Source organism: Colobus angolensis, unplaced genomic scaffold (genome assembly GCF_000951035.1).
Source record: "Colobus angolensis palliatus isolate OR3802 unplaced genomic scaffold, Cang.pa_1.0 Scaffold7, whole genome shotgun sequence".
NCBI lineage: Eukaryota > Metazoa > Chordata > Mammalia > Primates > Cercopithecidae > Colobus > Colobus angolensis.
In genome coordinates, this window is record NW_012120709.1 from 1928924 (window position 1) to 1941139 (window position 12216).

Genomic DNA, 12216 nt, shown 5'->3' on the forward strand with positions numbered 1-12216 from the left:
TCCCTGCAGTGCCTCCCACTGCCTTCCACATGAACTTCGTTCGTGTGATCCTCGTAGCCGGAGCGCGCGCTTCCCGCCGCCTAGAATTACTGGAACTTCAGTGTGGAAATGTCGTTTTGGAGAGGCGACAAGGGGAATTGATTTTAAATATTGTTTTTTGCCTCATCAAAGGTCACCAGCCAGTTTATTAACTGGTATTCACTGGTGTTTGTCAGATTGGCGTGTCGAATGCTTACGTTGTTGAAAACTGCGGCGTTGGAAAGCTTTGATAGGAAGTAAATGTTGGAGCTCTTATTTCTCCACTTAGCAAATGTTCGATGCCTGGCATACTGTTAGGGTTCAAATGAATAGAATAGAAACCCTGCTTTGAAGGAGCAAAGCACTGAAGAGAAACTACACGTAATTAGTGATTACTACGCAATACAGTTTAGCAAGTGCTACCTCAGTAGAATAATCTAGAGGGGCGTGATTAACAGTGGTTGGGTAGGCCAGAGGTTTCCTAGAAGGGAAGATGGAGCTAGTTGCGTGTCGAAGGAATTGTAGTTGGTGCTTTCAGGACACTTGAGATAGTTCGGAATGAGAAGAAGTAATACGGAGGTAGAGTTGGATGAGGTGAATTGGAAACGTAGGTAAAAACGTGGAAAAAGGATGGTGAGGGCAGGAACTTGAAGAGTATCAGGGTAAAGTTATTTTCTAGCATCTAAGCGGGGAAAGAGTGGGGAACGCTAAGAAAGCCTGGTCACCGTGGAGAAGTCAGTTTCAGCTTTCGCAGACTTGTTAGAATTTGTAATAATGGGACCAAAAGTATTAACAGCGGAGAAATAGGAGCTGGAGAAATGGAAAAATAAGAGCTCCAACATTTACTTCTATCAAAGCTTTCCAACGCCGCGGTTTTCAACAACCTAAGCATTCAGCAGAATGGGAATTAAAAGTTTGCAGAGAGGTTTGGGGAAGTTAAGGAGAAGTGATGAAAGCAGCAATTTAAGGTTATTCAGGATTAGGTCAGTAAAAGAAACTATTAGAAGTGTCAGCAGATGGATGAGATTTTATAGGAGAAGTGAATAAACTTGGGAGAAAAGGGCTTTTCACCGCTCTCAAAAGTTAAGCACTTGAAGACTGAACAAGGAAAAGGAATACTCATACAAATATTGAGTTGAGTCCGTGCGTGGCTCATGCCTGTAATACCAGTTACTAGGGAGGCTGAGGCAGAAGGATCACTTGAGCCCAACGAGTTCGAGGCTGAAGTGAGCCATGATAGTGCCACTGCTCTCCAGCCTGGGCAACAGAGCGACTCATGTTACTATAGAATAAAATATTAAATAAATGTTTAATTGAGCTGCGTTATGCCAAAGACACCTAGCTGAGCATTGGCACTGGGATATAGTCAGCTCTTAGTACTTAGTACGGTAGCCTTGGCAGAAACCCCAAAGACTGTTCATTAGGAAAGCATATACATTTTTTTGTGCTAAGTTCAGCTTTAATTGGATTCTAAATATCAAGGGTACACTAAGAGTGTCTAGGATCCTCCACAGATCAAAGTATAACAAGCATAACGCAATCTGCTACATCAAAATGTCTAATTTGGAAGCTACTGTTTCTCAAAACAAAAATGACTAAATTTAGTTGGTTTCTTGGTGCGTAAGAAAAGGTCCTGCTTAGATGTCCCATCAGAAATAAGGCTGCCATTTCCAAAAACATTGGAAAAGCACTTAGCTTAACAAACAGCTGATCTTAACAGTAGGCAACATTTAAAAAAAAAAAACAAAGAAAACTTGTTAAAACTGTACAATGAACTGAAAACACAACTTGTATTCAGATTTCCCCATTGTGAAGATTAACAACTGTTATATTCAACTGTTTTCGACATTGATAAACCCATATGGAGCTACTTATAAGTACATTGAGATGCTTTACAGGCCAGGATTTTTAACAAGTAGATTAATAACCGTTTTTAGGAAGCCTCAACCCTGTAAATCTCAAATGTGAACAACGTGGAAGTAGGGCGATAGGTTTCAGTTAGGTCTAGGTAACATTTATTGAGTGATTGCTCTTGAATTGATAAACTCGACTGATGGAAAAGGCAGGAAAGCAACTATGATTGGGCATAATGAAATTAATTCCATATAGAAGTATGGTCAGCATTGCGTTGAAACACGCAGGAGTGTCTTTCATGTCAGCCTTGTAATGTTTTCACAGTAACCTTGGTGATTAATGAATTAATCTCTTAATTTGTCTCTCTGACATTTTAGATAGTTCCTTCGACTAAGCTGCACAGTAGCTCCATATTAATTTCCTTTAAAAATGTTTTATGGCTATCATACATTTTATAATATTAAATATAAGATTTACTTTTTGAGAATAATAAAATAAATACCTTCATGTGCCTCTTTGTGTCTTCTTTCTCCTTCCCACGCCCACCCAGTACCTCATATTTTAAGATTATAATGTATGGTATTTATATAGGACTATCTGGCAGGCATAGTCCTTAAAGGCACTTTAAGCACTTTTCGTACGTTAACTCATTTAATCCTCACAATAACCTTCTGAGACTGGCATTAATATTTCCTTTTTCAAGTGAGCAAAATGAGTCATAGGTTGAGTCAAAAATCTAGCTAGTAAATGACAGTATCTTAATGGGCTTTGGATTTAATAAGTTTTGTTGTTCATTTGTTTGCCAGATATTATAAACAATGTTGTATCCATTCTTATATGCTGTACATGGCAAATGTTTCTCTAGAGTGCAGTTCTCGAAGTATGGTCTCACAACCCTTGGAGATCTCCAAGACCCTCTCCGAGTCTACAAGATCCTTCTGTAATGACCACGTTTGTGGTATACTAGATCTTCTTTAATATGTCAAACAAAATAACATATCCAACAGAGCGAATGTGGAACTAGATAAGAGAATCCAGCATTCTTTTTTTAAGACAAACATTAAAGAGATCTGCAGAAATGTAAAATAGTGCTATTCTTTTCACTGAATTTTTTAGAGTGTAAAGGGGTCCTGAGAGAAGTTGTTTCCAAGGGGCAACTCTAGAGCAGTGATTGTTTTTTTTTCAGACCTCAGGCTGGGCTCTGGATTACAACTCAGTAGTGGGTCATGGAATATGTACTGTGACTCAACTCATATCATTTTCAAGAAAGAAGAGAGAAAATCGTTCAGCTAATATAACTGAATGAATTATCTGGTTCACAGAGCACGTGCGTCTTCAGCTTTAGTCGGTCATACTAAATTGTTTTACCAAGTGATTATACCAACAGCCCTCTTTATTCTATGTCCTCTTAAATGGATGGTATTGTCCCACTTGTAAATTTTTGCTGTGTGTGTGAAATGATGTCCTATTCTTTTTCTGGTTTGTGCTCCTCTTATCATTGGTGAATATGCACCCTGTTTTTTTCCTACCTTTACTTTCTTGTGTGTGTGTTTTCTTCTGTGAAATACCTGTTCGTGTCTTTCGCCTGTTTTTCAATTGAGTTGCCTGTTCTTACTGATTTATAGGCATTCTTTCACATATTGTGGATGTTAATTATCAGTTTGTTAAGACTGTTCCAAGGACATGTTGGATTGTCTTTGATACTTTTTGATTAATAGTTGTTACTTTTAGTGTAAAATTTGTTAGTCTTTTTATAATTAGTGATTTCTGTTTAAGAAATTCTTCCTTTCTCTAAGGCCTTGGTTGTATTCTTCTGTATTTTTTTCTACATATTTTAAAGTTAGAGCCTTTTATGTCCTTAATTTACTTGGAATTAATTTGTATGCTGTGAGATAGGGATCCAATTTAATGGTTTTACTGAAAATACATAATTGTCCGCACACTACTTGTTGAAAATTCATCCTTTCTCCAATGGTTTGCAATATGTTCATTTCCGTATGCGTATGGGTGTGTTACCTGGCTCTTTATCCCTTTGTTGTATTTATCCCTTTGTTTGTATTTGTATTTGTCTCTCCTACCCGCTGTGGCGGGGGGTGTATTTTCCTCCTTGTTACTCGAGAAACGTTAGCTGTTGTTGGTCCTTTGCTTTTCCTTTTCTTCAGTAGAAATTCTAGAAGCTGCTATTGAAATTTTGATTAGGATTTTATTGAATTTCTAGCTTAATTTGGGTATAACTGATATGTTTAGGATATTGACCCTTCTGTCTGAATGTTATGTTACTCCATTTATTTAGAACTTTTACATTTTTCAGTACTTGTATAATTTCTTGTATATTGTTCAATTTATTTCTAGTTTTTAGTTGCGTGATATATATTTTCATAAGTTGCATTTTCTAATGTATAAAATTACTGACTCTTGCATATCTATTTTACCCAGCAACTTTCCAGACTTAATTCTTATAATTGAAGATTTTTTGTTTTTTTCTATTTAGATGGTCATAATCCAAAATTGAGATTCTTCCTTTTCAATCTTAACAGCTGTTATTCTTTTTTTTTTTTAATCTTAGTGTGCAGACTAGGAAATGAAATACAGTCTTGACTAGAATTGATGTAGATATCTTTATTACTGATTTTAAAGGGAATATTTCAAGTTTTCCATCATTAAGTATATTTGCCATGTTTTCTTGTAAAACTTTGTATTATCATAAGGAAATAAGTTTTTTAAAAAATAACAGCTGGATGTTGAATTTTATTGAATGCTTTTTTTACATTTGTTGATGATTGTATTGATTTTTACTTTGAAGCTATTGCATTGATTGCGCTGCTCAGAGCACTGCCTCATGTTTCTCCACCACTGGACCTTGACTTCTCCAATTTTATTTCCTCAACATGTGTACACAAACTCTTTTTTCAGCTAAACTAATGTATTCATTAACCTGGATATAATTGCCTTTCATACCCATTTCTAGCTTGCCTATTAGAATACATGTCAATCTACAAGACCCAGTATTGATTTCAGCACTAATAAAGACCTTCCTTTACCATACTGATCTGAAGCAATGTTCTGTTGAATGCATCTGAATTTAATTTGCATTTAGTCTCTATCACATCCAATTTAGCAGTTCCCACCTACTCTAGCTAATGTCTTGCAGCTGTGTTGCATGTTCCACTTATAAAGAAAGCAAGTAATATACATTTTTAAATTATGCTTCATACTTCACACAGTGTCATAAAAAGATGTTCAATAAATATTTGTTGAATTGCATGTTCCTAAATGAGATATTTGCCCTAACAACTAAAGGCTGCAGGAAAAGATAGTGATCACGTTAAACATTTTGCCTTTAATCCTGAAAGTTTCTCCTACAATCATGTTTTGTTTGGAATAATTTTTACTGAGTGCTTAGGGTCATGGAAAGATTAGTGGATTGGGAGTTAGACTTGAGCTCCTTTCTGCATAGCCTTCCTATGATATTTGTGCTATTTGTTAAATATAAAGAAGCCCAAAAGCTTTTGGTGATCTCTTAAAGGGTTATAGTAACTTTGTTGAAAAGGATAATCTTTTATAAGTGATGTGCAGTTTCCTGTTTGCGGAGGAAATGTGTAGTTAATATTCAACAGATTTATTGAACAGAATAAAACTCCTTTATTAGAACTTAATTTCTCCAGCAAAAATGCTACACCAACTGGGTGTCCTAAAATTATTTTAATTCTGTCACTGCCCAGATGTAGCTCAGACCCCCATACATTAAGGGGCCCCATTTCACAAGACTGCCCGCCCCCAAGTCAAGTCAGAGTTCGCAGAGCATCTGCATTTCTGCTCAGCTGACTACAAATTAAGGGATTCCTGCAACTTTCCAAGAACGGCTCACAGTATTCAGGAAAGACTGTACTTAAGCAATTTCAGTTATATAAAAGACACAACTCAGGAACAGCCAAATGGAGGAGACATAGGGCAAGGTGTGAAAGGGCTTCTGTATCCTCTGTGGTACAGCACCTTCCCAGGATATCAGTATGTTCAACAATCTAGAAGCTCCCCAAACCTCATTATTCAAGAGGTTTCATTGAGCTTTCGTTACATAGGTACATAATTGAGTAATTTATCCACTGGTCACTGGGCTCAATCTCAGCCCCTTACCTCCCCTGAGGTCAGGGCCTAGGGCTGAAATTTGTAACTCTTACCCACCGCACCCCCCATTCCCCAATGCGCGCGCGCGCGCGCACACACACACACACACACACACACACACACACACACACACAGATGGAGTCTCACTCTGTTGCCCAGGCTGTAGTGCAGTGGCCCAATCTTGGCTCACTGCAACATCCACCTCCTGGGTTCAAGCGATTCTCCTGCCTTGGCTTCCCGAGTAATTGGGATTACAGGGCATGCCACCACACTCGACTAATTTCTTTGTATTTTAGATAGAGACAGAGTTTCACCGTGTTGGCCAGGCTAGTCTCGAACTCCTGACCTCAAGTGATCCACCCAGCTCGGCCTCCCAAAGTGCTGGGATTACAGGCATGAGCCACCATGTGCCTGGCTGAAATTTGTAACTCTTTATAATCTAGTGGCTGGTTTTACTGGCAACCAGCTCCCAGAAGATACCTTCAAACCTGAAGCTATCTAGGTGCCCTACCTTGAGTCCCCTCATCAGCCTAACAAGGACACGCTGTCACTTAAGAAATTCTAGGAGTTTTTGAATCTATATCTGAAACCAAGGACAAAAGACTAAATATATTTTTTATTATACCACAGGGCATACAGATAATAAAAATGTGTAGGTCATGAGGAGTGATATAAAAAAGTAAAGGGCAAACCCACTAACATATAAAATGTAGAACAGAGGTAGTTCCATTTTAGGAACTAGTTTATTAGTTAATCACATAATTAATGGAATTCTCCTGACTGGGCAGAGGGTGGTCGGCAAGTCACTTAATATTTTTGAATATTAAATGATAGGATTCTGGTGGGTTGTAAATAACCAATGAAAACTTGAGGTTCTCTGTGACATTTAAAATTAAGCTATGCAATAATTCAGGATGCTTTGCAAGACCTTTGACCATATTATAAAGAATTGAAAACTCATCCTGTTTTCCAGTTACCTCTAAAACCAGATGCCAATTTGCCATTAAGTTTGGAAAATGACAAATAGTAGTCTTTGTTATATATGAACATACTATAGTAGACTTGGCACTTATTTGAGTACCAGTTTTAAGACTTGGCCCTACCCTCCTAAGCTCTTTGTCCCCACTTTTGATTTCCATAGCCGTAGTGTGTTTTATATTTGTATAAATAGAAAATGTTTTATATTTGCTTCCTTAAATCAACTGGAAATTTGCATGATAAAAATCTTTAATTTTAAGTAAGATTTAAATACAGTGCAGATATTTCAATAACCTTTGTTTCAGGAGATTGTTTACTGTTTTAAATGTTCATTGTGCTCTTGTACTTTTATGAACAAGGATTATTCTGGTAAATTTAAGTTTTCAAAGGTAAGAATTGAAAAACATAGTTTGCTGTGGCGGTTTGAGGAAGGAAAGTGGATGTCTGAACATTTTGAACAGATAGCAGTCATATTTTCCACCTTAGCCCTCAGCTTCTTAGTTACTTCCCCCAGTCTAGGACCATCCGTCAACAGGAAGTTGCCTACAACAAATAAAACTCCACAGTTAGCATCCCCTGGGTTGAAATTATTATGTGGAATCCTAAATTTAGCAGAATCTCATTCATGACAGAATGGTGTACTGTGGAAATAAAGTTTTATATTTGAGTGTTTGATGGGCCTTAATGTTTTCTAATTATTTTCTTTTTTGTTAAATGTAAATTATTTGAGGCAGGGACAGTGCCTTATTTTCTTTCTGGAGTTTTGAATACTCTAAATATTCAAGTAGTAGTTTGTTGATGGGGAATAGAGTAATTCAGTCATTTGTAGCAATTTCTGGTCCTGTGAAAATAATATATTTATTTTTCTGAATGTATATCTCACAGTGTGTGTGTATATATATATATATATATATATTTTTTTTTTTTTTTTTTGAGATGGAGTCTCGCTCTGTCGCCCAGGCTGGAGTGCAGTGGCGTGATCTCGGCTCACTGCAAGCTCCGCCTCCTGGGTTCACGCCACTCTCCTGCCTCAGCTTCCCGAGTAGCTGGGACTACAGGCGCCTGCCGCCACGCCCGGCTAATTTTTTGCATTTTTAGTAGGGACGGGGTTTCACCGTGTTAGCCAGGATGGTCTCGATCTCCTGACCTCATGATCCGCCCGCCTTGGCCTCCCAAAGTGCTGGGATTACAGGTGTGAGCCACCGTACCCGGCCTCACAGTATATATTTTTAACTACTGTATTTACATTCATTGTATCATGTAAGTATTTCTGCACAGCATTTGTATTCAAGTTGTATGAACATTATTTTCTTTTGTAGTGTCTGGCCTATGGCTATATTTATACTAATATGAAACACTTTAAAAGTTGTATTTCTCTGTTGATTGAATTCTGTTGTTTTTAGTCAGTGGATTTTTTTCTCTTGTCTGTATGGACAGTCTAGTTCTCAGTAATAAATATTTGTGGTTTAAATCAGCTATTTGTGGTTCACATTTTTGAAAGGTAATTTGTGTCTTTATTTTTTAGAACATCTTAGCTGAGCCATCAAGGTCTAATGGAAGCATGGTTCGGCATTCTTCATCTCCATATGTAGTATATCCTTCGGATAAGCCTTTCCTTAATAGTGATCTACGACGCTCCCCAAGTAAGCCTACACTTGCCTATCCAGAAAGCAACAGCAGAGGTAATCGAGCCTAACAAAATAGATGTTATTTATGTTTTCTTGCTGCTTTAAAATTCTTAACTTGGTCTCCATTATTTTGCAATTAGAGGAAAATATATTTCCCCTTTGTTTCCAGTTTTTAGCCCCCACAAAATATTATGCTTTTCTTGTATTCCTTATGTTGATTGTTGAACATCATCATCCACCAAATTACTGATGCTAAAACACTTTGAGTCATCAATGACTGCTCTGTAATCCCCACTATTAGTCCAGAATGAAGACCTTTTTTGCTTCTGAAATATACCAAAAGCATACTGGTTTTTCTGCCTTTTTGTGTTCACATTGCTTTGGTTCAGGCTTTCATCATTTGTAGCCCAGATGTTCATAATACATTCCTCATTAATCTCCCTGCCTATTTTCTCCTCCTCATCCCCAGTTAACAACATTTCTGTCATTTGTCATTATCCATCATCTCTCCCACAAAATTAAAGTTTTAGCATCTCTTCATAGCTTACATAATAAAATCTTAATTTTTCATAACCTAGACCCTATCTGCCTCACCAACTTCATCCCTAACTTGTCTTCAGTTTTTTCCTTTCCCATCCTTTGCTCTGGCTACTTTGAAATACATTTGTTCCTGGAACCTGCCATCTGTATTAGCTTTCTTGTTGCCTTAACAAATTGCCATGAACTTAGCTTTAAATATTTGTCATCTCAGTTTTCTGTTGCTTGGAAATCTGTGTAGGCTCATCTGGGTCTTCTGTTTAGAGCTTTACAAGGCTGAAATCAAGGTGTTGCTTGGGGCTCTGTTCTTTACTAGAGGCTCTGGGTAAGATCTGCTTCCAAGCTCATTTAAGATTCCTAGCTAAATTCAGTTCCTTGTCATTGCAGTACTGAGATTCTGTTGTCTTGCAGACTCTTACTTGGGGACAGTCTTTGCTTCTAGAAACTGTCCTTGTTCCTTTATATTTTCCTTATGGTCTCCTACCGTAACAGTAGGTAGAGTCTCTTATGTTTCTCTTTTTTTTTTGTTTGAGACAGAGTCTCGTTCTGTTGCCAGGCTGGAGGGCAGTGGCACAATCTCGGCTCACTACAACCTCCGCCTCCTGGGTTCAATCTATTCTCCTGCCTCAGCCTCCTGAGTAGCTGGGACTACAGGCGCATGCCACCACGCCCAGCTAGTTTTTGTATTTTTAGTAGGGACGAGGTTTCACCATGTTGGCCAGGATGGTCTCAATCTCTTGACCTCGGGATCCACCTGCCTCGGCCTCCCAAAGTGCTGGGATTGCAGGCGTGAGCCACCGCGCCCAGCCGAGTCTCTTATGTTTCAGATCTCTGAGTTCTGCTGTTACATTTCTCTAACAGCTGGAGAAAATTTTCTGATCGTGTTATCAGATTGGACCCACTCAGATAATGAGAAGATGGTTTTGATATTAAATTTGTTAATTGTCGATGTTTCTTCATCTATATCTTTTAAAATACACCCACATTATACTTTGTATATGTGTGAAGTTTAAATGAAATGTCTTTGCTTTATTTGGGATGCTACAGCATTTCCTTTTTTTTAAAGTTGTGTTTAATCACTAATACTGCAACAATTATATGTGTTAATGATTCTCTAGGTAAAAGAAATGTTATATTTTTGGCATCGTAGGCTAAACAGGCATTTGTAAATTAGTTGAGGAACTTTTTTTGTTTTAGTTGGGGTATGTATTGTAAGTATCCTAAAAATCTCAGAATGAACCTCTTTTGTAAACTGGACTGATTGTACAGTAAAATACCAAGTAGGTAATGATAACCAAATACCAGTTTAAATCCTAACCTATAATGGGTGCTGAAAAGTGTTTGCTGAAATAAATGTGACTAAATAGTATAAAGTCTTTTAAGAATTTTAGTACTCTATAATCGCTAACCTAGAAGCCTCTTTGTTGTAAGATACTGTGTCTCAATGATATTGAAAATTTTAAATTAATAGTTAAAGCAGTTGATAAAATTCTACACATCAGGGTATAGCAGGTTGGCAATTTAAGAAAATTAAGTTGCATGACATTCAAACATCATAGATTTAAAAAGCAAAAAAGGTAACTGAAGCCCACAATAGAGCAAAAATCAATTTCAGTAAGTTTCTTATTCAAAAATAAGCACAAAACAAAATATCCGTTTACAAAGTTCTAACAGGAACACAAAATCTAACAATTTAGATATTAATCCTTCAACTACAATATTGTATCTAGTTCTGATCTTTACACCCATGAAAAGAAACTTAAAAAGTTCAAAAAATGACAAATTACTAACAAAGAATAAAAAAACAAGGCAGATTTATTCACAGAGAATCAGAAAACTTTTAGCACAGCGTGTTACTAATAGAGCTAAATTATGCTTGAGTGCAACATCAGTGGTTTTAAGGAATAAAAGAGAAGTGGGAGAAGCAGGGAGGAGGTGGAGAGGAGAAATAAACAAGATAAGTAACCTTCAAGACAGTAAATAAGCTTTTAGGCTTTTAGAGCATTGTGGTGTGAACTGTTTAAACAGTGTCCCAAGATAATCATTAAAATCCATTGTCCTTTTATAATGTGTGTTAATCCAGTGATACTTACTTTCCAAATGGGAAGGAAAGACACAGAAATCACCATCTCCTTCTCACCCAGAAAAAAGTAAAGGCTGTGAGATACGAACAAAGACCAAGAAAGTTCAGAAAAGATATTTGGGGAGAACAGGGATAAGTGTGTGTTGGGGAAGTTGGAGGAGAGGAAGACCTCTCAGAGGAAAAATGAAATCGTAGATAATCTGAGCTTTAAATAATGAGTATGGTTCTGTAAGAAGAAAAGTTCAATAAGAGTACAGCATGTAAAAGGTTTGTATACTCGACATGATTTTTTTTTTTTTTTTTTTTTTTTGAGACAGTCTCGCTCTGTCGCCCAGGCTGGAGTGCAGTGGCATGATCTTGGCTCACTGCAACCTCCGCCTCCCAGGTTCAAGGGATTCTCCTGCCTCAGCCTCCTGAGTAGCTGGGATTACAGACACACACCATCATGCCTGACTAATTTTTGTATTTTTAGTGGAGACAGGGTTTCACTATGTTGGCCAGGATGATCTCGATCTCTTGACCTTGTGATCCGCCTGCCTCAGCCTCCCAAAGTGCTGGGATTACAGGTGTGAGCCACTGTGCCTGGCAAACCTGACATGATTTTTATTGCTTCATCAAGGACATTGTGGCTTACTTTTTTCTTACTGGGAATTTATGACAGTGAAGAATACATGCCTAAAATAATAGTTAAGTGTTACTACCTTGATTTGAACTAAAATTAGGAATTTTACCCAACATTGCTTTTGCATCATCATTGGGAAACTTCAACACAGTGAAAAAAGCGAAGTCTTACTATTTTTTTTTTTTTTTTTTTTTTTTTTTTGAGACGGAGTCTCGCTCTGTCACCCAGGCTAGAGTGCAGTGGCCGGATCTCAGCTCACTGCAACCTCCGCCTCCCGGGTTCAATCTATTCTCCTGCCTCAGCCTCCTGAGTAGCTGGGACTACAGGCGCATGCCACCACGCCCAGCTAGTTTTTGTATTTTTAGTAGGGA

The 12216-nt window shown here is 37.6% G+C and overlaps 1 protein-coding gene across 3 annotated transcripts in view; it reads left to right on the forward strand.

Moving 5' to 3' along the window:
• Nucleotides 1-12216, forward strand: part of CEP57 (centrosomal protein 57kDa) — a 43427-nt gene that overhangs the window by 751 nt on the left and 30460 nt on the right. For 2 of the 3 annotated variants that reach the window (XM_011926587.1, XM_011926588.1), the window contains exon 2: nt 8501-8657. In XM_011926587.1, the coding sequence (XP_011781977.1) occupies nt 8501-8657 (157 nt within the window). Of the gene's footprint in view, nt 1-4438; nt 4482-8500; nt 8658-12216 lie in introns of all 3 variants that reach the window. The other variant, XM_011926589.1, reaches the window with a different exon arrangement.